This window comes from Papaver somniferum, chromosome 9 (assembly GCF_003573695.1).
Source record: "Papaver somniferum cultivar HN1 chromosome 9, ASM357369v1, whole genome shotgun sequence".
Classification (NCBI taxonomy): Eukaryota; Viridiplantae; Streptophyta; class Magnoliopsida; order Ranunculales; family Papaveraceae; genus Papaver; species Papaver somniferum.
In genome coordinates this window covers 18564378-18589874 of record NC_039366.1, presented here as the reverse complement: position 1 = coordinate 18589874, position 25497 = coordinate 18564378, and the positions used below count along the sequence as shown (strand labels likewise).

Genomic DNA, 25497 nt, shown 5'->3' with positions numbered 1-25497 from the left:
ACCACTGTAACACCACTCCACCATAATCACAACCACCAGTTGGAACAAACCACAATTTTTCCTACCACTGTAATACCACTCCACCATAATCATAACCACCAGTTCGAACAAACCACAATTGGGGTTTTAATTCGGTGAAATTCGGGTTTCAATTTAACGATATTTGGATTTCAAATTAAATCAGTAAATTGGGGTTTGATTTGATTCGAAATATAGGGTTTTGGTTGTTTCGGTAATTGGGGTTTCCATCTAATGAAATTGGGAGTTTGTTTGGTTCAGAAATTGAGGTCTCCAATTCGTGAAATTATGGGTTTGATTTAATTGGTAAATTTGGGTTTTCTGTAAAGCTGTTGTTATTAGATGTGGTGTTACTGTAATTTTTCACTGAAGGTTAAAGTTTGGCAAAGATGATGGTTGTAAACCGAGATCTGATGGGTGTTGTTGGTGTTTTCTCGATGGGGATTGTTGCCATTGTTTGTGGTGGTGAGCACTGATGGTGTTTTGATTTGATATGATAGCAGAGAAGGAGCAGCTGTGGATGATGTTGTTGGACAAGATGAGAAATTGAGATAGAAATTAGGGTTTCTGAACTTTTGTGGAAGAATTAAAGGGAGTGATTCATGATGAGATACAAGAAACTGTTGGTGGAATTGAGATGGGTTTTAACTGAATTTGATGGGTATGACTTTGGTTGTTACACAGGCAATTGAAGATTGAGTTGTTGGTATAGTGAAGATGGAAGAATTGGTCGGTGTTGCAGTTGCAGAAGAAGAAGATTGAGGTGATAATGGAGGCGGAGGAAAAAATGTTAGAATTAGGTTTAATTGGTCTACATACATCGGAGCCGTAAATTTTCTTTTTATTTTTTAACCGTTGGATCTTAGATCCGGGGATAAATTGGAATCTCAGTATTTTTACGGTATTTTATTTTACCAAATTAATTAAAATCATATCATAGACGGTCAACTACAGTCAACATCCAGTTCAAGCACCAAAGCCTAGTGTTGGACAAATATTAGACCAAAGCCTAGTGTTGGTCTAAAACTGAGTACCAAATTCCAATTATCCCTTTTAAAATTTATAATATCTCTTTATATGAGTAGTGCCTTTACCGAAAAGTTCTCAGCATTTCGGCCACCGGCTCCCCTATCGGGATTTTTCTCGGCAGCAAATCCATGGGGTTAGGACTACCCCTTTTTGAATCCTCTACTTGGGCCTGGCCAGGCGGTTTTGGTAATTGTGGCAACTTATAATCAGAATGAATCAAAGCCGAAAGAATGAAACTAATTTATTTTTTTTGGTCAGTTAAAATGGCCGTATACGGGCAAATACATCTTAAAGAGAGCAAGTAAGCCTAACAAAATTAAAAACAGAACAAAGAAGCTAAAGGACGTCAAACCAATAGAACCATCAAGAAATGCAACAAAAGCAACAAAAGCTGCCAACCAGGTTAAGAATGCAAGCTACAATTATACTTTCATCACATTCCTATTCATACATGCCTGTGAATAGAGAGTCAGCTACAGGATCATTTTAGTATCACTATGATAGAGACCAAACTCAACTCACTTCAATATGTACTAACTGCCTTGCACTAACTAAGGTGAGGAAAAAAGAAATTAGGCCAAACTTAAAAAACACCAAACTGAAAACTAGCAGTTGTACGCAAACACCATATATGTCCTAACTATATCTCCCTAAAAAAGAAAATAATAATATTAAAAATAAAATAAAATCATATGTCCTAAAAGTTATAAACGTATATTGGTGACTCCAATGCACCCTCTTAAGTCTTACTGCAACTGCACCAGGCTTGCTCTGAGGTTATGGGAGAACAAATACCTCTGGTGTCTCTTGTCTTTCGGAAAAGAAATTATGAGTGTTGGATGACCTTTAGGTGCACACAAGAGAAATGGCTACAGGAAAGGGGTCCAATCAATGATACATCCAATCAGGGTCTCATGGAGAAAATGAACAAAAGATCCAATGCGCCAACCAAATCAAAGCAACACAAAGCAGAGCCAACCCCATCTTTTGAAAGCCTCCACTTTTTTCCCCAACTGGCTTCGTTCACTGATGTCAATATTGCTGAAAGAAATGTGGTTTGTAACTTTGTAAATGATGGAACCCTATTTCTCTAACTTTTTTTACAATCTCTTTAAGACTATTGGAATCTATTATAACTGATCTTCTTTGCCGAATTATATGATTAACATTACTAGTTTCAGGTACACTTTCATGTTTCACTTTTTTAACTTGAACTCTGGTGAGAGTCCAATTAAATCGCTTCATCATTTTAACTACGTTTTGGTCAGAGTGAACAATGCTCTTAAGGATATTAACGGATGGGGCTCTATCTCAGAATCCTGGGTACATTGAGATGAAATTTGCAAGTTTTGTTCAAGTGTTTCATGAGGATTAGAAGAGAGGGTGATTAGTTTAGAAATGTGGGATTAAGGTCAAGTCTAAATTAGGGGAAACAGTAATATACACATGGCAGGGAGGTGTCTAACGCCTATGCTCCGAAGGCCTTGCGAATTTTATTGATGTTTTGGTTAATTCAGAACCAGCATAAGGAAAAAGATGGTTGTTCAACCGAGGGAGGTGATGCTTGTTAATTAGCTACGATTAACCCGAGGACTTCTTACGCTTACAGATGTCTTGATTACTCTAAACATTAATTCAACATATAGGTAAGGCATCATTACTATTACTGATAAACCGAAAACAAGTCTTTGTATAACTGAAATCCAGTACGATATCGATGAATCCTTACAAAAAAAACTACGTTATATTTCACGCCCCTCCTACCACTTTCCGCCACTGGAGAAGAGTTACATCTGGCTAGCCAGCTCGTATGCTGAGTTGTTGATCTGAACCTTCCGCATAACCTCTGGCCTGCTAGATTTACAGTTAGTTACACAGTAGAAACTAACGCTTCCTAAGCCGACCCTGCAACAAAAAGCATGTAGCTTAGTAATTTCGATATTGATGGAATTAGACACCCTCTATTCTATAGTATTCAAGACTACGTTATTTGCAAGAATTGTGTTTTGTGAACTAGCGTAATTTAGTTACCATTTCTTATCCTCCGACAACGATAAGCTCCCCAAACCTCGACACCCCACGACCAATTTCTTTGCCTTGTGTTTCATTGTAGCATCACACAATACAGGCCCTGGTTCGCCCTCAATTACTTCCATTTGCACATTCGCAACCTAAAAAAGCAGCAGATATGAGACTACGCAAATATCTCTGTTTAGGTATAACTCATCCAATTTATTCACATGCATCATGGTATCTTCACTTTGTAGACAACGCAAATATCTAGGATATCCGTTCTTGATGTCTATAACAATAACTCATCCATTCCCGGGACACGATATTGAGATAGCAATCATCACAAATTGGTGAAATTGTATAAGACTTACCGATCGACTGCTGCATATCTCTTTGGCCCTATTGATTATTTTTTCCGATCTCTTTTCAAGAATATCCACCTGATCTTGCAAATCTTCTTGGCCTAAAGACACAAAAGCCTTAATTAATTAGGATACACCTAGATTTACGTCATCACGAAGTAAACTAATAAACTGCAAATAACGTAAACAAGATTGAGGATTAAACCCTAAACGTACCGTTAGGTCTATGTTTTGCATGAACAACAACGATCTTGAATTTATATTCTGGAAACAATTCGCTGCCGTTTTCCCACTTTTGTCTTTCTTTGTTAATCATCCTATTTTCTGATTTCTCTTGCTTTTGATAGTAACCAATAGTTTCTTCAAGAGCGTAATAACTTTGTTCGCTATCATCTAAACCGACTACAATCACTTGTTCCATTGCTATAAAATTGTTAAAAGCTCTCCTATGAAGAAAAAGATAATTTCACTGAATCGGATATTTTTATAAAAGTATATATATATAGGAAAAGAGAACTTTGAGAACAAGGTAGGTTGGATTCAGAACTCTGTTAGGAAATTAGCTTCCCTGAGAATATACGTCCCCATAACAGAAACTTTCCTTGTTTATAACCCGAGTCTGTCTGGAAAATTATTCGCCTGGTGCGGATAGCCCAATGTAGGCAATACATAGGGATTGACTTGCATTGAAAAAAAAAAAACACAAAAGGGTGCCTCAAAATTTAAAGCAAGTTTTGATAGGGGACAACAAGGCGAGCGGGCAAGTGTGCGAGATTCCATGGGTGGGCATTAACAAAAGCCCAAACTAACAGGGTTAGTCAAACAAGATTTCTATGGACTTTCATGGATTTTTAATTTGAGTAACTCCGGGAGATTCTCTAAAAATATTTTAGAGAGTCTTTGTGACTTGTAGAGACAAAAAATGAGACTTGTAGAAAGTTTATGTGATTTGTAGAGACAAAAGTTTGTATAATATTCCCTGGTCAATTCCAAAAATCTACCATTTTTTTATTATTCACGTTACATTATTATAAAAGTACCATGAATACATAATGAAATATGCGCATGTTGTCAAGATAAATCTCATTGTTGGCTTATGCCTAAATTTTCATTCTCTTTAATCCGCCCGTCCCACATTTTATTTCTTATGTTGTCTCGCCATTGATTTCCTATGCGGAGTTTACTGCGCAAGTGTCACATAAGTGTTTTACTGCAAAAGGAGGAACAAAAATGGTTCACTCCCAAAACCAAAAAAAATCTCCAAATTTTCAAGTTCCCCAAAATATCACCTTTTCAGGAGAGATTTCCACCATGCCTATTTTCAAGTCTCTTCAAAACTCTGAAAATAACAAATCAATGACTTTCAGTTTCCCTTCGAATAACAGGAGTGTTGGAGTGACTCTTATGAAATCCTAACCCAATAACATGGAGTTTCAGAGAATTTAAATGACTTAAAAAACCTCCAACCAATAACAAGAGACATTAAGAGACTCTCCAAAAGTCTCTACAGACTAACAATAGATTTCCGAACTTCCCAGGAATCATTCAAAATCTTATTTGACTACCCTCTTGTAAAAACCTATCCCTTTTTATTTTCAGCCGTTTCAGCAATTTTTGATGGAGCGCAACAAGGCACATCATTGTTGAATTATGCATCTTCGGCAACCCGGGACACGCTAGAGAATTTTCGCAGTAACTTATGTGTTGTATTACCACTTATTCTTTGGTTACAGCTACTCTTCCGACATCCGGAGATTTCGTCAGCGGCTTTTGGACTTAGAGAAACAGTTCATATAAACTGGGATGACCAGATTCGTTGGTGTGATCATGTGGAGAATGTCAAGGAGTCAATGCTGTAGGTACTATCAAAAAGATCGTTTTGAATGCCTATATTTATCATATTTGCAGTGATAGGAACAATAGAACCTTTACTCAAAAAAAAAAAAAAAAGCCTGCTAGCGTTATCTTCTATAAGATTATCGATGATGTTAGACTGCAGATGGCCTCTTGCAAGGATTCAAGACTGGGAGAGGGCATAAATCTCAAAAGAAGAAGGGTCAAGCTTAGTTTGTTTTCTTTTATTTGGTTAGGCCTTTTGTTTTTCTCTTTGAAGTTGGAGTTTCTTGTTCTCATGTTTGTGTTTACTTCTCACTGTGAGTGAGAGGGTTTTTCTTTTCTTTGTTTTGGGTTGGTTTTTACCTTCCCTTGTACTCACTTAGGAGCTCTCATCTTGTTTCTTCTTTATTTATCTATCAATGAATTAACCATTTAAGTCAAAAGAAAAAAAAAGGCTTCTATTAATGCCTGACTGCAATGAGTCGCGCGATTTTGCTGCAAGAATGAGATGCATTGTTGAGTTCTATTTGCCTACCCAAAAATCCATTAGCTGGAAGAAACCATAGATATGAGAGGTGGCAGTTACCTCTGATGGGTCCTTGTGTGATGAAGGTGCGGGGTTTGGGGCTAGTATACAAAATGAACTTGGCACTTCTCTTAGTGTTGTAACAGGCAGCGCAATACCATCATCAATCACTGTGCATGAGCTACAACGTGAAAAAACGGGGGTCTAACAACCACACTCAATATTTCGTTTCGGCAATCTGTGTGGAAAAACTCCAATATAATTCCTAGAGAATCAACTAGATAGTCAGACTCAATCAATGGAAAAAAAATCCAAGAGTTGTATCTCTGTTTCTCAATGTAATCAGCAAATCAAACTGATAGAATCTGCGAGCCTGATTATTCTAAGAAACAACTTGAACAATACCAAAGACCAATATTCAAGTGCCAATCAATTTATACCAACAATCAAAGGTTGGATTATCTAATTGACTGAACAACGCACAACCTGTGATATTTCAATTATATAGAAAATACTTGGTCCTGATTTTTTGACGTATATATATATATATATATATACCTTGCCCCTGGTTTTTTGCCTTAGCAGCCAATGTATTTGTGTGGTTTGGCAGAGGAGAAGATTAGATGATGGTGCTGGTCCATCAAATGCTCCTACTGCTTCTATTGAACATGCCATAGAAGTGGATGTGGATGCTTTGTTTGGTGAGAATGAAATGTTGGATGTCTCCGATTCATTCTTCGAGGACCTTAATAAAACTCTGTTGGCTGATCCTTCCGATCCCGGTGCTTCCTTTGGATCAGAGATAACTCTGCCCCAGGCGAGGGATATCGCTGACAGGGGTGCAGGTGTTAGTATCGAGGTAGGCGATGGTCTTATTGTGACTCCGAGTGTTGGTGGTGGTACCCCGAGTGTACCAAGCAACTTTGCTGGTGGTTTTCCTTCTGCTCCAGCGGGTCCGTCTAGTGCTTCTTCTTGTACGCCCTGGTTTAGTGGCGGATCCGAGTCGATGAAGATCATATAATCAGATAGGTATGCTCATCTGAGCGATGACGATCAAGCTCGTATCCTGACGTCTTTGGACAGGTCTGCACAGCAACAGCTGATGCTATCGGTATGTGATGTTTAACTTGTTTCAGTTTTTCATCATTGTATGATTTGTCGTTTTTTTTTTGCGCCAGTCTTGACTGTATTGTTGTATTTTTAGAGCAACAATTTGAGGATTGGTATGCTAGTCGAGGCTCATGTTGCTATGAGGAAGGCCAAAGCTGCTGAGCAAGAGGTTCAACTACTTCGTACTGCATTGGCATTAGCGAGGGATGAAGCATCAGCCTTTCATCGGGATAAGAAGGAGTTATAAGGTATTTACCCGTTCCATATCCTTAATATTGCACCTTCTTGATAGGGATGAGACTTCTGAAATAGTCCCTGTATTGGTAGTTATGGTCAAACGATTGGAGGAGCAGTTAGATAATGTTTGTCATAGACATGTTAGAGAGCGCAGTGGTCTTAGACTCGATGTCAGCGCGCGTCAGTGTAAGATTGACTCCTTAGAGAAAGAGAATGTGAAGTTGTGTGATAATGTTGAGGTACATCGGAGACGCATTGTGGAGCTACGGGACTTGCTTGAGAAAGCTAAGTGAACAGTTGTGGAGCGTTCAGATGAAATCAAGGTGCTTCCAGTGCAGAAAGATGGGCTTATTAATTGGCAATGCGATCATATGCCCATCATAGCACAAGTCGAAGGCGATAAGGAATCACTGAAAAGGCTTAAGCGGGATTATGTCGCCCTGTAAAAGGAGCGTGATAGGCATATGCGATCGTGTCCTCATGGTGACATGGCCGTAACTCCAGTAGAGGCCCGACTTAGTATTCTAGATGCCGAAAAGATTCGATTAGAACAAAATTTAGCCGCCGTTTTGCTTGAAAACGAAGGTCACATATACATCAGTTTTTGTATTGTTTCGCCATGATATTTGGCATGAGTTAATCTTTTTGCTTTGTTCTTGCAGAGGTTTGCAAGAAAAATGCTGAGTTGGAGCGTCAATTGGAGGAAGAGAGGGTGGCTAGGCGGGGCCTTGATCAGGAGCTTAATGAGCTGGTGAGCAGTCATGAGGAAGAATTAGATGCTGCTCAAGCGGAGAAGAATGAGAAGTTGAATAACCTTCATGCTCAGTATAAGGTGCTGATGACAAAATCTTGTAAGGTTGTTGTCCTTCTAGAGCGTCAACGAGCTTTCGCTGCTGCTGCTGCGAACATCGTGGTCCTCCCCCGGTTGTCGAGTCCGAGCCTGTGCAGATTTTCACTGACGTCGAGGAGGAAGGGGACGACGATCAAGGAGCTCCTGATAGTGAACAGACTTAAGCTTGCTCATTTTAGCCTTTTTCTCCTAGTTTCTCATGTTGAACATAAGTGTGTAGGTTCATATGCACCTTTGTGGAAACATTTTCTTCTTTATTGGAAAGTCCTCAGTTGTGGGAGGCACCTTTAATATTGTTACTAATTGGTTTTTGACAGTGCCGTTTGGCGACTACCTTCGTTTTAGTCGTATGATATTTTTATCATGATTTGGATGTGAAAGAGTTCGATTGTACATTGTTGGTCAAACCTCGGGTAACATATCCATGGAGTGACCAATTCCTTTATTAGACATGCTATCTCTTATGGTGTTAGACTAGGATTGTAGCAACTTTCGTTTAGCCTTGCATGTTTTGTTTAGTGTCAATTGTAGTAGCACTTGTTCCTTGAGCTTGCTGTTGGAGCATATTGTCAAGGGTGATACCTTGGTTGATCAATCCTTACTATGGCGTAAGATAGAGTTGTCAAATATGGGTATCTCCTGTCATATCAGGACATTGTCCGGTATCATGATCGGAACGACGTTACCTTAGGTCTGTTGTCCGTGTAAGGTAACTTGGGGTGATTTTACCCGCACTTTTTTGTTGTAGAATGGGAGGTGCGGCCAGCACCGTGCCATGGTTGTTGAGTATACTTGTGTGTTTGTTTGGAAATGCAAGTATGATGCAACTATCCTATATGCATATATAAATCAGAAAGGAAAAGTAAACACATGCGATGATAAGAATTTAAATCTACATAATGTAAACAAGTAATACACAAAAGGAGTAGTTTTATTAATTTCAAAAGAGGGTGTGAGCCCTTAGTACATTTCGAGGGAGGTCACGTGACCTGCTTACAAGGAGGGGATCGAAGCCCTGACTTCTAGATATCAACCTTCATGGGTCGTATACTGTACTTAATGAGAGATAAGCTATAATTTCGTTAATGCTTCTCATTAGTTTGAAGAAACATTTTGGGCTTTGCTTCCATCCTATTTTGTGAGGTAAACTTGCTTAATAGCCTAATTGGGCTTGGAAACATTTGTGCTGTCTTGACGGATGACCAAGGACTTAATGTATCGCCGAGGAATTTGGAGAGGGTGTGCTCTCTCCTTGTGTATGTTGTGCCTGGCTGAGGTGGAAATCTTTGTTCGAGGCAAGGGATGTAACCCGAGTAGATGTCCAATAAGGATAGTAAGGCGCCCGTGGACGCAGCGTCTATAATCCAATCAATAGCCAATTTTTGGGAAGAGTTTTCCATGGGTCCTGTTGATGGCTTGTTGTTGCCAGATGATGGTGGCTGTAGCATGATGTGTCTTGATCTTGGCTGAGTTAGCTCCTTAAAAGTTGCTTGTTGGTTGTGTAACAACATTCTCCGTTCCAGGTTGATTCCTGTGTCATACTCTCCATGACTTTTCTTAGGTATTCCTATGACCTTGTTATGGGGACGAGGTTCGATTACTCCCTAATCGGGGAGGTTCTGTGATTGCAAGGGTCGTATGGTGGGTCCCGAGTTTATGATGTTGCATGAGGTTGAGGCGTCATACAAGCTTGTTGGTGCATCGCTTATTGTAATGTAGTCATGGGCTTCAATCGAGTTATCAATACTTTTAGACCTCCTCACCTGTGTTTTTGAAGAATTTACTTTGTTCTCGCCGTTTTGGACGTCCATCTTGTAGCAATACTTTGCTTTGCCAGAGTCTCCAATAATTTCTTCCACTCCATCAGGCGTGGGAAATCTTAGCCTTTGATGGTAAGTCGAGGCCACTCCTTTGATTCCGTGGACCCATGATCGTCCGGCAATGGATGTGTAGGGTGACAATACATCTACAACACAGAAAGTGTTAAGGTAAAGATTCTTCCAACCCGGATTTCTAATGTTATTTCTCCTCTTGGACGGGTTGATGACCCGTTGAAGCCAAATATGTTATAAGTCGAGGGTATGAGGCACTCGTCTTCGAGGCCCATTTATTTGAAAGTTTCGTAGAATAAGATTTCTACAGAACTACCACCATCGATCAAAATTTTGGGCATTGCCCAGGGTAGTTTTTTAGTCTTCGCTTCCTCGCCCTCGTGCTCGGGGAGAGCGACGGCCATCGTAACCACTAGTGGGTCGTTATGGTTTTGTCCTTCTTCTGGTGCCTCCGAGGCTGAAAATATGATGAGTAGCTACATCCAATCTTCGATTGGGGGTTCTCTGGTTACACTGAAAACTTCATCGCCTTTGAAGTTTCGTTTGTAAATTCTTCCGGTAATATTTCCTTCTCGTACGGGGGTGGTTATCGCCGAGTGTGAAATGGTATTGCAGCCTAAGTACTGTGCCTCGCGAGGGATATCCACACGATGTACGGGTGCCCCAGTGGTGGATGGGGATGTTGGTTGTGCAATGTATTCTTGGAGTTTTCCCTCATTGATCATGTCTTGCAATACCTTCTTTAAGTCCCTACACGAGTCTGTCGTGTGGGTGTGAAATTGGTGGAATTCGCAGAAGTCAGTCCTGTTTTTAGTTCGTTCTGGTTGCTGACCTCTATTCCATGGATAAGTGATTTTATGCTGTCCGTCGATCTTCTTGAGGATCTCGGATATGGGAGTATTCAATTTTGTATAGACTGGGTCAATGAACTTGCCCTTCTTCTGTTGGGCCTGATCTCTTCCTTTCCATCCTTCAGTCCGATGTTTGTTGAACTGGGTTGACCCATTGTTGTATCGCCCTGCTCCTTGGGCTGGCACTGGAGGGTTCTGTGGTTCTACCACGTTTGCTCCTCTACTAGTTCCTCTTGCCACCTTATCATAAGTTCCATCCTGGATTTCCTCCAAGGATATGTACTCCTCTTGGATTTCTATTATGCCCAAGCTTTTTGGCATGGCTTCATACATGCGGACAAAAAGAGGGTCTGTCTTTCTAAGACTATTTTTGAAACCTAAGATCGCATAGTCTTCAGGGAACTTTTCGATCTCAGCATCGTGTCACCAGGGAACGAAGCGACTCGTTCGGTCCTCTAGATATTTGAAACAACGCATCAACTTCTGGTCCAATTCGACTGATATGATATATGTTTCTAAAAACAGCTCGGATAGATGAGAAAACGACACCATAATAGGGCTTCATCTCTTAGACTGGCCTGGAAAAATTTACACAACACCACATTGTGGTGGTCCCATTGGGTCAGTGTCATACGATAAGTCCTAAGGTGCTCAGTTGCATCTCTTGTTCCTGTGAACGGGGGTGTGAACACCGGTAGGGAGCACTTCCTTGGGAATGACAATCTTAATTGATTTTTATATAAGGGAGATTGTGCTGCTTCTTGCATGACCACTGCCAACTTCTTGTTCTCCTACTTCCCTGTGGATTCTCTACACATTTCCTCGAGTCGGTTGATTCGGGCTTGGAGTTCGTCCTCATATCGCCTGTTTTCAGCCTTCTTTCTTCTTCCCAGAGCTCTCTCGAGCGAGAAAGATGGTTCATGGGGGAGATTCCTTGATCGCCCTGAGTCATCATCCGATTGTTCAACGTACGACACAATCTTAGAGCGAGTTGACCTCGAGTTCTCCCCTCGATTTGGGTTTGTGGATGCGAGATTCTCGGTCTCGTAGTAAATATTTACTTCGTCGATTCGGTTCTTGTTTCGTCTGTGTTTGGGATCAACATCTGATGACCCTTCGGATAGGCTACACTCGTAGTCGGGCACACCTCTACTTCCCTTAGGAAATCGATCCGTTGTTTCCTCGTTCGAGGTGTCAGGGATGTTAATTCGTTCTTCTTCTTGTAGATGCTCGAAAGGGTTTTCCTCCTCCGGGACTTCTTCAATGGTGGTGAGTGGTACCTTCTTTATTACTTTGCGTTTTAGCCCGCGGTTTCTCCGTTCCAGTTTTCTATTGCGCCTTTCTAAGTTCATCATTCTCTTATCCTGTGCCTCTTGGGTTTTCAAGATGGCTGCAATAGCAGCATTAGCATCGGCGAGGTTTGAAGGGTTGTCCTTCTTGACCTCACCATTAGTTGCTTGTCTGGGCAAGCAGCTCAACCCTCCTGGCTGAGTAAGACGAATATCGTCACGCTTCTCGAAGGGGTTTCCATCGCCTTCGGAGCTAGAATTATCAGTTAGTCCTTCCCGATATTGGTCATCGGGTTGTCCCTCGCCTGGGATCAGAGGCTCGCCTGGCTCCATATCGTCGAGTCTTCTGTTTGGGCTCCACCATTTTCTCCTTGGCTCGCACGGGTAGATCGTCGCGTTACCATTACCTTCCCTGCGACATATGCAATAAAACTTAATTTTTCTTTTCTTTTAGAAAGTGGGACCCTATATTTGCAGGTCACGTGCAATTACTAAGTCATAGTTCAAACTGGACAATTTAGTACAGGAAGACTTTGCAGTAGATTTTGGAGAATGTAAAAATGTCAAAACATCCCTGTTTGCATGAGATGTTGATGATGGAGAAAAGATATTTTTCCAGTCCCATCTTTTCGAGGAAATATCTCCTTTAACACGCCATACTAGGGAAAGAATCTAATTATGACGATTGAGTACGTTTTCCCATTTTAGGAAATATATCTCATCATCTTTTAACTTATGATTTCAAACAAAATTTTAAGTTTGATGACTAATTATATACTCATTAATTCCTCCCCTTGACTTAAATTTAAATTCTTAAGAAGGAGATTCCAAGATTATGGCGAGTTTGATGATGAACATCATGAAAAGTTTGTCTTTTTCAACTCTCATAAGGTGATTGCTTCCTTATGTGGCCTACTTACTAGCATCTCTTCCCAGCTATTTCATGGAGGAGATCGTTTGAGCACCGAAGTGTGTAAAACTTCGTATTTACTCCGATCACCAACTCTCCTGAGCTACTTGAGTAAGACTCTAAAAATCTTGAAAATAACAAGAAATCTTAAAGAAAAATAGTGAAAAAACGTAGATCTGTTGATCTTGAGGTTCTTCTAGACTTCTTAGATCGTGAAGATCATTTTTGAGTCCGAGCTCTACTCATTCATCTCAACATAAATCTACTTTGTAGTGTGAAAACACTTCTCTTACAGAGATTATGAAAACATTATAGAGTTGTTGTTAGGGAGGTAGATTAGATCTTCATACCTCCCTCTACTCATTCATCTCAACAGAAATCTACTTTGTAGCCGCATATTTTCTGACTACTACATCCAAGTAAGATTAAAGACTAAAAACTACTTAAACAAACAAGATTCATTATGAACAAGATGTAAATAACATGAAATGTAAATATTGACACAAGCATATAACGTGGTTCGGCCATGAAGAACTACGTCCACGGAGAAGGAGATGTTTTATTATTGATTATAAGATCTTACCCTTGAAAGTGTTACAGATCTCTTCTAGATTTCTCACTTTCTCTCTATCTAAATATCTCTCAGGAATTCTCTGTAGAAAAACCATCTAAGATTACATAAGTTGTCCATCTCCTGGTACATGGATTGGTATTTGTAGACAGAATAAACTCGTAGTCGCTTGATCGTCCGAGTTGGGTGAGCTGTGATCTTTCGTTCCTGGCTCCCTCGGACTCGCTCTATATTGTCCCTCGTGATGGCATACTTGGTTCTCCCTCCGAGTTGTCTTGCTCTCCCTTGGATCGTGCTGCCCTTTTGTGGAGAACCTCGTGCTCCATCGCCTCTGTGTCGTAGTATAGATCGTCCGAGTCTTCTGTCACAATGCCTAACTACCCAAGTCCTGTTCTTATCCTTCATTAAATGCGGTCTTGCTTTTTAGACTTGACCGTCTGAGCAGATTAGACCTTTACACACACGCGCCATTCATTAGGCGTTTGTGCAGTTGCCTCGACTGAGACAAATCCTTCTCTCAACGGATGATTCGGTGTTCCAACCTGATTATTTCATCATATATTTACCCCTTGGGATGTTGACACGTGGCCGTCGGGTATTTTACCCACACAGTTAGCATACAAGTACGCACACTGTGCTATATCCAATCAATGGTTAAAAGTTCTAAACTCCCGTTTTAATCACTGAAACATTCTTAGAAGATGGGAATAGCTGTCTCACAAACTATTAGCCTCAAAGAAATTTTCAAGCGATCAATACGAAACATTTTGAGTCTACATCAAAAGACTGTCTCACACAAATCATATAAGATGTTACCATGGGATTTTCACATGAACATATTTTGACTTTCGTCAAGAATAAAAGATGAACTTAATTAAAGCGAAAGCTTACCAACACATATTTAGAGAAATATGTAAGCGAGTTAAACTCTGCTCGGAATATCAAATGTCTATAAAGTAAAGTCTATATAGCTATATGACTTTTATCTCAATAGGAGATAGAATAGGAATAGACTGCTGAGTGATAGATGAGTTCAAGTCTCCACGTACCTTTTGTTGATGAATTTCCACAAGCTCCCCTTAGTAGTTATTCGTCTTCAATCGGTGAACGCCGTGAAGTGTAACGCTCAACTACACATTCTATCCTAACCCGAGACATAGCCATAAGTAGACTAGAAATCAAGACTTATAGTTTTGACAACTAAATTTGAAAAACAAACTTGAGAAAGCAACACTTGCGAGTTCGACCGAACAGTGCTCTAATACAAGGTATTGAAGGAGATCTTCAAGTTGCGCACCTTAAATAGTGTCCCGGAGTTTCCCTTCGAACAAATTCAATGACAACTTTAAGCTATCTCAAAGAATATGGAAGTAAACCTCCCTGGACCTGCCATCATGTGTTGGAGTCCACAAAAAGGCTTAAGGCTCAGTTTTTCAGATGCCCTTCATCTCATATTTATAGAGAAGTTAATGGTGATGTCGGTCTCCTCACAAGCCTCAGACCAAACAGTAGGTTATATAGGAACAGTTCTATAATTCTTAAGTACGCCAAATTAAACTCTACTGGTTCACAATACTCTTATTAACTCCATCGAAAGCTAGAGCGCACATACGTTTCGTGAATCTTTTTCTTATAAAGGGAACTCTAGTTGTTGTCTTCAAGTCCCCAAATCCAATTGTTATCTCCAAGCTAGAGTGCACATACAGTTCAGATCCTAGTGCATGTACTGCGAATAAGATGAGACGGTTGCGTGACATTGATACCACCCCTAACGTTACGTGACATAGCCCTTCCTGGACATCTTCAGATCCTACAAGAAATAAAGCCTCAGGCAAAGCACTATGGTTGGTCTCATCCCTTCCCTATTCCTCATTTGTAGGGAAGGGATGCATGTTAAAAGAAAGCTTCACTCTGGTGCCTTTCCATCCCTTCTCTACATGTGACGGAAACTCAGCTTCCGTATGAATAGTGCCATACGGAAACTCGGTTTCCGTATTTTTTTTCCCAATTTTTTTCGTTGGAATATACTTAGTTTAGGTAAAAAAAAGGAAACTTAGAGTAAAAAATGAGATATAAAAAACATATATTATAGGTGAAAAAAGAGTTTAAAATTTTAGGGTAAAACTAAAAAACCCAAATACAGAAACTCAGTTACCGTCAAAAATGCCCCAGGTTCGAGTCCATAATGGCGTAATATTACAGAATTTGATATGGAAGGTACAATTAGCTTTTCCCCTTACGACATGATCGCAGATCCCTATCCGCTTCGGATTCCTTGACTAGGTTTCTCATGAGGCTCGCCGTAGACTAGTACCACAACCTGTTAAATTAATGTAGTTCTAGTTGCTTGTAATAGTACTCTAATCTAATAATAATAAAAGTTATACAGTTATTTAGATTCTGCGTAAAAACAAAATCACTTTTCTGCGGGGTTCCACTATTGTTACCACCAGAATGATACGCATCCATCTTCCGAAATTCTTCAGGAAGTTGATAATTCTTGAGGCTCTGCAGGTTAAGACGTAAGTTACAAATTTGCAACCACAACACTAGAGAGCATGTATTATTCATCTAGAAGATGACATACTTTAAAATTCTCAAAGCCTAACAGCACAAGAGGGAAAAAATAAATTGATGACGCATGTTACGATATTGTAACGTGTGCTTCAAATGAAAGAAACAGACAGTGTGAACGCGTCATACACGCTACTAAGCAGCGTACTTTTTTTAAAATATGCTGGACAAGACGGAGCAAAACAACTCTCGTCATTTAAAACATGGCATACTTTAGCGGAACAACACAAGAGGGGAAAAGGAAAATGATGATGCAAATAATGGTGTTAGAGAGTGAATGCATCATACATACTAATAAGCAGCGTATTTTCCTAGAATGTGGTGGGAAAGAGGGGGATTATGCCTTATTTGTAACTACATGCTCCGTGAGTAAATTAAATCATACAAATGCTGGAAGGAAATAAGGTAAAGGCGAAACAAATGGGGCTAGACAAATGCTGGCAAAGAATGATTTATCAACATCTATTTGAGTGGGTTTTTCTGGAGATACTTATAAATGAGATTGTCCATATGGACGTACATATTTGTGAAATCTGCTAGTATCCCATAATATACAGAGGGTTGCAGTGATCTTTTGTTCGGGACTAAATCCTTGGACATGTCATGCATCAAACTGATGAAGCTTAGCAATAATCCTTTGAGTCAAGTTGCGGCTCTAAAGGCTTTGGTATCATCCCTCAATTGTGTCTTCATCCATTTGACTCAAAACCTCTACATACATTTCAACCTTTTCTTCATACAAGGTTTCATCTATTTCGACATATATCTTCTTCAGAAGAACCAAACCTACATTCATGGTTGAAAAATAAAAGCAATTGAAAATGAAAAATGATTGATTGAATGGAAGAGTATTCTGATTTGGAGGATGAAATTGAGTGCTACTATATATTAGGAGGAAAATAGCCGTCCCGGTGACCGTTAGCGGTGCTATGCGGTTGTATGGCCATATCGATATATCTCTCTAAGAAAGAACGATCATATAGATCAATGGTTAAAAAAAAAAACCTAATACCCCACATATACATACTTAGCCTACCTAATACTGTAGTCTCCTACTCGCGGAAGATGAGGCGACTCCATTTTCATCTCCTTTTTGACCTTATTCCATTACTTTTCTAACTACCACGCTTTTCCTACATCACCACCATCATCCTCAAGTATTGATTTTGCTTGATAATCAAATGGATTCTTCAGCTTCAGGTAAGGGAGAAAAGCTTATTGATGATTTTTTTTGGGAAGCAAAAGCTTATTGATTGATTTTCAAGTATAATAGATTGGGGTACTGTTATCATTTGGGTTTAGTTGGATTTTGATTTTTTGATTGATTTTTTAAATAATTGATGTGATCTTACTAATGGGATTTAGTTTGATTTAGATTTTTTTAATTGATTTTAATTAATTGAGGTACTCTTATTAGTGGGGGTTTAGTTTGATTTCGATTTATTTCGTATGATTTTGTGTTTTGATTAATTATTATCTTTTATGGTTGGATTTTTATTTAACTACTTTGTTTAATTTCTTTTGAAGAAGGAAAATACCAATGAAAGGATGTTGATTTTACTTTGTATGGTATATATATGATCATGTTATGGGCTTAGTGTTGGTGCTGATACATACAGGAGACAATTGATCGTTTGATTGCTTACATGCATGTCACTGTGAATATTTAAATGGTGTCATTTTTGCATTTTGGGTATGTGTTCATTTAATTTTTCTTTCACTAGGCACAGTATTTCTTATGGTTAATTTCTTGTTATGGCTTAAGATATGAACAAGTGTGTTGGAGTCTGAAAATGTCACTTTTAGCTGTGTAAAGAGTTGAATATTTTGTTGTTGGTAGTTCAATTCCTTTAGTTCACTATGAAAGTAACCAAACGCAACTCACTTCAACATTTAGGCGGTTAGTTAGATGAGTACACTGGGAATAGCATGACCCTATCAAAAATAAGAAAAAGCAAAACTAGCACTTGAGCAAACAAAATATGTAGTGCTAGTTGACCAATCTCCTAAACCGATAATTTTATGGTGACTCCCTATAGACTTTCTGAAGCTTTACTACAACTGCATCAAGCTTGCTTGCGACGTGATGGAGAAACAAGTACTGCTGGTTGCTCAGGTTCTCAGGAGGAGAAACTGATGAGTTTTCGGCGACCTGTCGGTGCATACAAGAGCATTGGGTACAAAAAAGGGTTCCAATCACAGAAATGTTATTTAGTTTTCCGTATGCATGATTATATCCAGATGCCGCAACCTCTAATATCTTACACTAATTTTTTCTTTGACTTGGTATTGACATGTTTACACATTACACTAAAAAAGTTAAATCGCGCATGTTCCGATTCATTGGGTATGCTCATTCAGTTGTATGTCTAGCAAATACCTATTTGATATACTCAATCACAGCCATGCATTATTACCGAAGAAAAATCATAATCTAATTACAAATCACTCCCCTATTATAAGGGGTTAACAAATGCAAGAAAACCAATCTGTTTTTTTGGAAAGGAACTACATTGCAATTGAAGTGAAACTTCTTATTGTAAGTTTAATAACTACTGCAGTACTTCCTTCATTAGACTGATACTACGTTAACCGCAATGGGACTTGTAACTTTGTATAAACCACTTATCCAACTTAAGGATCCGGTAACAAAAGTATTGTTAGTAGTTTTGAAAGGCTTGAAATGAACCCGGAATGACTTCCTTTCACCAGTTTTTTTGAACTTGAGCACATTTGGTTTCACTGCGACTTTAACCCCATATGGTTTCTGAGTAAAAGCTTTGAAAGTTGCTGGGCCATGACCAACATATGTTACTGTTCTTATAACCGCTACTTTTCCGTTCTTAAAGGCTACACCAATTGATGGATAGTTTAAATTGTAAGTGGGAATTGGTGGGTTTGAACAAGTGATTTCTGTTCCAGCGAGCATTTCAATTTGTGTTGGGTTGGTGCCAGGAGTAGCACATAAGAAGTCGATTATGTCATTGGAGTCATATTCATATACCAAACCAGGATCTAGTGCTGCCATGGGATTTACATGCCCGGATCCGTAGTTGAATGGTGACGCTGGAGAATCAGTTGCACTTTCCAATATGGGTCTATTAGTATCGTCCATCACATTAGCTGTCATCATCAGTTGATTCGGGCAAAGAAATGTTAGAATAGGAAATCTTAGTTTCAAAATAAAATAGGAGTTGTGAACTGCTTGGCTACTATGTTAACCTGTAGTCATTATGGCAGATTTAATAGCTGATGGACTCCACGAAGGGTGGTAGCTTTTTATCATAGCGGCAATTCCTGAAGCATGCGGGCAGGCCATCGACGTGCCTGACTTAACATTATAGTCAACGGGTCGTCCTCCAGTCGATTTAATACTTACTGGAGACCATGCTGCCAATATCCTCACACCAGGTGCTGTAATGTCAGGCTGCGAAGAAATTTCCATGCATTAGACAAACATTTTAACCAGTTACTCCATTTTTGTTATATATGTTTAGTGGCGAATTGAAATTTTGGTTACCCGCAACAAATTAAACCTACTTTGATAATGTGAGGAGTGATAGTATTTGGTCCAACTGAAGAAAATACTGCCATTTTTGGTGCACGACTGGTGTTGAGAATTGTCATCGTTGGGGATATTCTGGCGGTTGGGTACCTATTAACAAAATTAAAAATATTTGCTAAACTTGCATCAATACCGTTCAAGAGAAACCTTAATCTTTTATTCTTTTTTCACCGAAGATAGATGTTTCAACTGATGTTAGAAACTTACGGTGATAAGTCCACGTAATCAAGAAGAGCTTGTAATTCATTTGTGTCAAGAACAGTAGTTGGAATGACGTATTGCAAGCTGAAATCATTTATTCCAGCTAAAGGGTTGATCAAAAGTATCATTCCAACACCACCACCATCTCTTAAAACTTGCGCTCCCTTACCACCCCCACCTCCATTACACACCACTATCTTACCCTTGATCAACTTATGGTCTAGAGTGCCGTTCTTGCATGAGCTTAAAAGGAGACAGAAAAAAATATCAGAGAACAGAACGTATTACGTACACATTTATATCAAAAATATCCATACCTTGCTTTTCCTGCTCTAACACCTGCAGCAGCGGCATCTTCAGCAAACATTACCGGATAAAATTTATCCATTTTTAATGGGTTTATAGAGTTTCCCTGAAAAATATTGAAGTCCCCCTTAAGATGATTTGAGCACCGCATAGGTATATATGTACTACGTTCATGATATTGATCAAAACTTACCTTCAAAATAAGTGAATTCCCAAGGTGGATGTTGGAATTAAATTCCCGGTCGATAGAGCTAGCAGCGACAGTTAAGAGCCAAGGAGCGACTTTTGTTGTAAAATCACCTGTATTTCCCGCTGAAGTAGAAACAAGAATATTTTTCTTGAATGCATGGAAAGATCCTATTGACAAGGCATCATCAAAGAGTTCTGGAGAAGAGCTTAGAGAGATGGAAATGATATCAACCCCATCACTAGTGGCATCATCAAAAGCTGCTAAAATGTCGGCGTCCATACAACCAGTTGGCCAACACGTTTTGTATATGGCAAGTCTGGCACTCGGCATGCCACCCCTTGCAGTTCCACTTGCAATACCAAATAAACTCGCATTATTGACAACTGAACCAGCAACTATTGATGCAACATGAGTTCCATGGCCATTGCTATCACGTGCGGACCGGAAAAACGTTTCATTTTGAGACTCAAGAGGTCCTGCAGCTTGTTCAAATCCTTTAGAGTAAAACCGAGCACCGATTATCTTCCTACAAAATTTAGATTCAATAATTCAAGTCCCGGTTATTTTCCTATACACATAGATTGAACTAAGTTTAAAGGGGAAAAGTCTTCCCATCTCCAAGTGTTGATAAGTTAAGTGCTCACCTGTTGCAGTTCTCAACTGTGAACTGATCTCCAGCAACACATTCTCCTTTGAATCTCTCGGGTACAGGCCCTAGTCCTTTATCATCGAAGCTCTCTGACTCAGGCCAAACTCCTACAGATGCATTCATAACCAACGTTCTCAATATCATAAACATATAAAATAATTGAACTACGTTGTAAAACAATGAAACATACATTCAGAACTGAAGGAATCAATCCAAACAAAACAATCCAGTGAAAATCCAAGCACAAGCAGACGAATTCAACTCGGTGAAAACGGCTGAGTTGACTACTTCTTTGGACTATATTTATACTTGAAACTTTAAAAGATTAATAAGCCTTGAGTTTTCGAATCTTCATACCATGATCAATGATGCCAACGATCACGTCTGATTTGGATTCAGTATTTGCATTATTTTGTGGAATATTATCGACCCCAAGGAAATCCCAAGAATGAGTAGTATGGATTTGGTGAATCTTACTTTCAAAAACTGAAATAACTGATACTGTTTCTGTAATACAAAAAAAGAGAAAGATTAGTGAAAGTACTAATGGCTCTACTAATTTCTTAACCAATTTTCTTACCGCGTAGTTGTTGTGCTTCTTCGGCTGTAAGTACCGCTGAGAAGCCTCTAAAGCTCTTACTGTAATGGTGAATTGCTACTTCTTTCGCTTGACGAATACTAAAATGAAACCAGTTAAACCATTAACGGTCTGCTTCGTATAAAATCCAGAATTGATCATATAGCTGGCACATATATGCTAATGATTACCTGCCAGTAACTGAGGCCAATAAATCATGGTTGGATGATATAACCGAATCTGAATCCGGGTAAGAGTGCTCTCCCATATATACTATATAGTGCTGCAATTTTCACAGAAAACATTAACTTTCGATAATGATGCTTGCATGCAGTAAAAATAAGCATGAACTTAGCGAGTTATACATATGTACCTTCTTTGTTATGGAAGTGGCTACATTAGAGACAATATATGTGAACAAGAAAAGTGCAAGACTTGTAATAATCAACTTATTCATGATTTTCACTTTGAGATATGAAAATTGGAAAATTAATTGTAATAAGTTGCTGTAGTAATTGATGAAAAAGATGAACAAAATACAACTTATTCATAACTCAAAGTGTTAAGACTTTTTCACTGTTGTGAGGTTCGGATTTTCAAGATTATCAGAAGCTTAAAGTCTTCGATAGTCCTATTGCAACTAATTTGATTTCTATTATTTTATTTTTGGTTATTCAACATAGAATTTGTCAAAGTTGACCTGACTCTTCCAGGAGGACGACACATTCGATCAACGTGTCAAGTGATGGTTTGATCTCAGTTGGGCAAATCACTTTCACTGACTAGCGTGATTGACATACCCATCAGGTGGACATATAGCTGTGATAATGATCTTAACTCAATCCTCGGATTGGATTTTTTATTTCCATCGCCTTCTCTCACCCTCAATCCTAACTTCACCGTTGTGTACCGATACACAAATCTCAAAATCAACCCTAGTTCGAAGTAACAGTTATTTTCCTGTATTTTTACAGTATGATTTTTACTTGTTTTATCTAGCTATCAGTCCAGCCTGTATGGTTTGTTTAGTTGTCAGTCCAGTCTGTGTGGTCCTGTTATCTACACGTGTATGGATGCTATTAGCTCTTGCAGTGTCGGCCTGTATTAAAGGCATTGTACTGTGCCTTGTTTGGTGTTAACAAGAATTTTGTTTTCATTCAATAATTCATGTCACTATGGTATCAGTCACTATGGTAGAGTACTGTGGCATTGTACTCTACCGTTCAATAATTCTGTTTTCTTACTTTGGGGGTTTAAATGCTGATTATAATTCTTTTGCTATTTCTGTGAGAATGAGAACTCCTCCTGTGTCAAGTCTTGAATTACACAACTTGTTACTTAGTGAAGAGATGGTTATTAACAGCAAACTTGCAAGTTCTTCTCTTGAATCCACCAATAGAGCTTTTTATGCATCTGGCAATAACAATTATAGAGGAACTTCTAGAGGTTTTCACAAGGGAGGTAGAAATTCATATGCTGGTAGAGGTTTTGGTAGAGGTGTTGGTATTTTACCTTCTCCAACAACATCAACTACTTCATATCCTAATTCTGTTCTAAGACCTGCTTCTTTTGGCTCCACATCTATTTCCTCTGGTGAGAGACCAACCTGTCAAATATGTCACAAATATGCACATGATGTTGATGAATGTTGGAACAGGATGAATTTCTCATATCAAGGGAGAAATCCACCAAGAAATTTACAGGCTATGCTTGCTTCAGCAAATGTTATGGGACAAAATCCTTGGTATGTTGATTCAGGTGCAACACATCACTTGACTGCTGATGCTTCCAATATTGCTTCAATTTCTTCTTATGGAGGCTCAGAATCTATCATTACCGCTAATGGTGAAGGTATGCAAATACATAAAACTGGTTCTTCTTTAGTTCAAGTACCAAATAACAACTTTACTCTCAAAGATATTCTTCATGTTCCTTTAGCATCACATAACTTAATTTCAGTCCATAAGTTTACCAGAGATAATAATTGCTCTCTGACTTTCACTTCCAATGATTATACTGTAAGGATGTGAAGACAGAACAAACTCTTTTTCAAGGTCCCAGTAAGGATGGTCTTTACCCTCTACAAGGCATCATTACATCTCAAGTTCCTTCAACAGCTTTTACTTGTAATAAAGCTTCTCCAACAATTTGGCATAGAAGATTAGCCCATCCTTCCTTTCAATCTCTTAGTAGGCTATCTAGGATTCTCAATATTTCAGACAAAAATATTACTTTACTGAGTGTTAAGTTTGTAGAAGTCATAAGCAACCCTTTAATATGTCTATGTATGTAACTACAGCTCCTTTACAATTGCTTCATATGGATGTATGGGGTCCTGATCCACTTATTTCTTCAAATGGTTTCAGATATTATGTTAATATCATTGATGGTTACACAAAATTCTGTTGGGTTTATCCTTTTTCTATTAAATCGGATTTTAAGACTACGTTTGAGAATTTCAAGGCTTACATATCAAAATTATTAGGACTGATGGAGGAGGAGAGTTTGTCATTAATGCTCTCACAAAGGTGTTACTTAATAGTGGTATCACTCATCAAATTACTTTCCCACACACATCTGGACAGAATGGTATGGCAGAATCAAAACATAAACATCTTCTAGAGATCACAAGAACTTTTTTTTATCAAGCTGGTTTGTCATTTGAGTTTTGGTTGATGCATTATCTACTGCCAATTATGTTATTAACAGGCTTCCAACTAGATCACTATCTTTTTCTACCCCATTTCAGTTCTTATTCAATAAAGCACCAGATTATTTCTTTCTTAGATCTTTTGGATGTTTGTGTTTTCCTTGGTTGAAGCCTTACACTAATAACAAATTGCAACCTAGAAGTGTGCAGTGTGTATTTCTTGGATATAGTTCACAGCAAAAAGGTTACAGATGTTTAAATCCATCTAATGGTAAAGTGTTTGTATCCAGACACGTGGTCTTTCATGAAGATAATTTTCCTTATAAGACACTTTCTCAACAACTAGCAAACTACTACTTGTACAATATTTTTGGATTTTCCAACAACTCTTGCCACTTTGGATTCTTGTATAGCTTCAATTGATACTGATTCTTCAGTTCTGCATAATACTTCTATTACTTCTGATACTTATATTGCTTCTAGTGTTGATAATACTTGATTACCTGATTCTGAAACTACATCAATAATCACTACTTATGCTGACAGTGCTATGAATTCACATAAAATGATCACAAGAGCTAAAGTGGGTACTTTCAAACCAAAGGTATTCTTCTCAACAAAATATGCTTTGTCTGCCTCTCATATATCTCACTTTGAAAATATTACCCCTACATGTTACTCTCAAGCTGCAAAGACACCAGTTTTGTTGAAAGCTATGGAGATAGAAAATACTGCTTTACAGGATGCTGGCACTTGGAAAAAGGTACCACCTAATCCATCTCAGAATGTAGTAGGTTGCAAATGTGTCTTTAAGATAAAGTACATAGCAGATGGTACTATAGAAAGATATAAAGCTGTATTAGTAGCAAAGGGATTTCATCAGGTTGAAGGATTTGATTTCACTGAAACTTTCAGTCCTGTTGTGAAAACCTACAACCATTAGACTTGTACTCTCTTTAGTTGTTAACTTTGATTGGAATATGAAACAATTAGATGTTAGTAATGCTTTTTTGCATGGTGACCTAAAGGAAGAGGTTTACATGAAACAACCTCCTGGTTTTGAAGATAAAGAACATCTTGATTATGTATGTAAGTTACATAATTCTTTATATGGTCTTAAGCAAGCTCCTAGATCTTGGTATGAAAAGATGATGGATGCTTTCATTGCTTTTGATTTCGTTCCTTCACAAGTAGATCCTTCATTATTTGTTCAAAAATTGGGGTCTAAACTCACTATCATCCTTGTTTATGTTGATGATATCATCATCACATGAAACAACTCAGCTCACTGTGATTTTATTATTGCTTACCTCTGCACAAAATTTCCAGTAAAGGATTTAGGAGCTCTACA

The 25497-nt window shown here is 38.7% G+C and overlaps 2 protein-coding genes across 2 annotated transcripts; both read right to left on the bottom strand.

Moving 5' to 3' along the window:
• Positions 1-2834: 2834 nt before the first annotated feature.
• On the bottom strand, positions 2835-3843 carry LOC113311509. Its single transcript, XM_026560341.1, has 4 exons — positions 3639-3843; positions 3432-3523; positions 3079-3218; positions 2835-2952 (listed from the first exon to the last, which is right to left on the bottom strand). The coding sequence occupies exons 1-4, from the start codon at positions 3841-3843 to the stop codon at positions 2835-2837; spliced, it is 555 nt and encodes a 184-aa protein (XP_026416126.1).
• Positions 3844-18391: 14548 nt separating this feature from the next.
• On the bottom strand, positions 18392-22067 carry LOC113310703 (subtilisin-like protease SBT4.10). Its single transcript, XM_026559454.1, has 11 exons — positions 21870-22067; positions 21688-21779; positions 21500-21597; positions 21277-21426; positions 20915-21026; positions 20274-20796; positions 20092-20186; positions 19781-20017; positions 19549-19663; positions 19231-19435; positions 18392-19131 (listed from the first exon to the last, which is right to left on the bottom strand). Exons 1-11 carry the CDS (start codon positions 21951-21953, stop codon positions 18581-18583), a joined length of 2262 nt encoding a protein of 753 aa, XP_026415239.1. The 5' UTR covers positions 21954-22067; the 3' UTR covers positions 18392-18580.
• Positions 22068-25497: the final 3430 nt, after the last annotated feature.

What these genes read in the sequence shown, in the direction of transcription:
- LOC113311509 (XM_026560341.1), bottom strand. Translation starts at nt 3,843, where the DNA reads ATGGAACAAGTGATTGTAGTCGGTTTAGATGATAGCGAACAAAGTTAT. An exon ending in TGCAAAACATAGACCTAACG is followed by an intron (nt 3,524 to 3,638) that starts GTACGTTTAGGG and finishes TTGTGTCTTTAG; the next exon opens with GCCAAGAAGATTTGCAAGAT. An exon ending in AGATATGCAGCAGTCGATCG is followed by an intron (nt 3,219 to 3,431) that starts GTAAGTCTTATA and finishes CTGCTTTTTTAG; the next exon opens with GTTGCGAATGTGCAAATGGA.
- LOC113310703 (XM_026559454.1), bottom strand. Translation starts at nt 21,953, where the DNA reads ATGAATAAGTTGATTATTACAAGTCTTGCACTTTTCTTGTTCACATAT. An exon ending in CGTTGGCATCATTGATCATG is followed by an intron (nt 21,027 to 21,276) that starts GTATGAAGATTC and finishes ATGCATCTGTAG; the next exon opens with GAGTTTGGCCTGAGTCAGAG. An exon ending in GATTACGTGGACTTATCACC is followed by an intron (nt 19,664 to 19,780) that starts GTAAGTTTCTAA and finishes TTTTGTTAATAG; the next exon opens with GTACCCAACCGCCAGAATAT.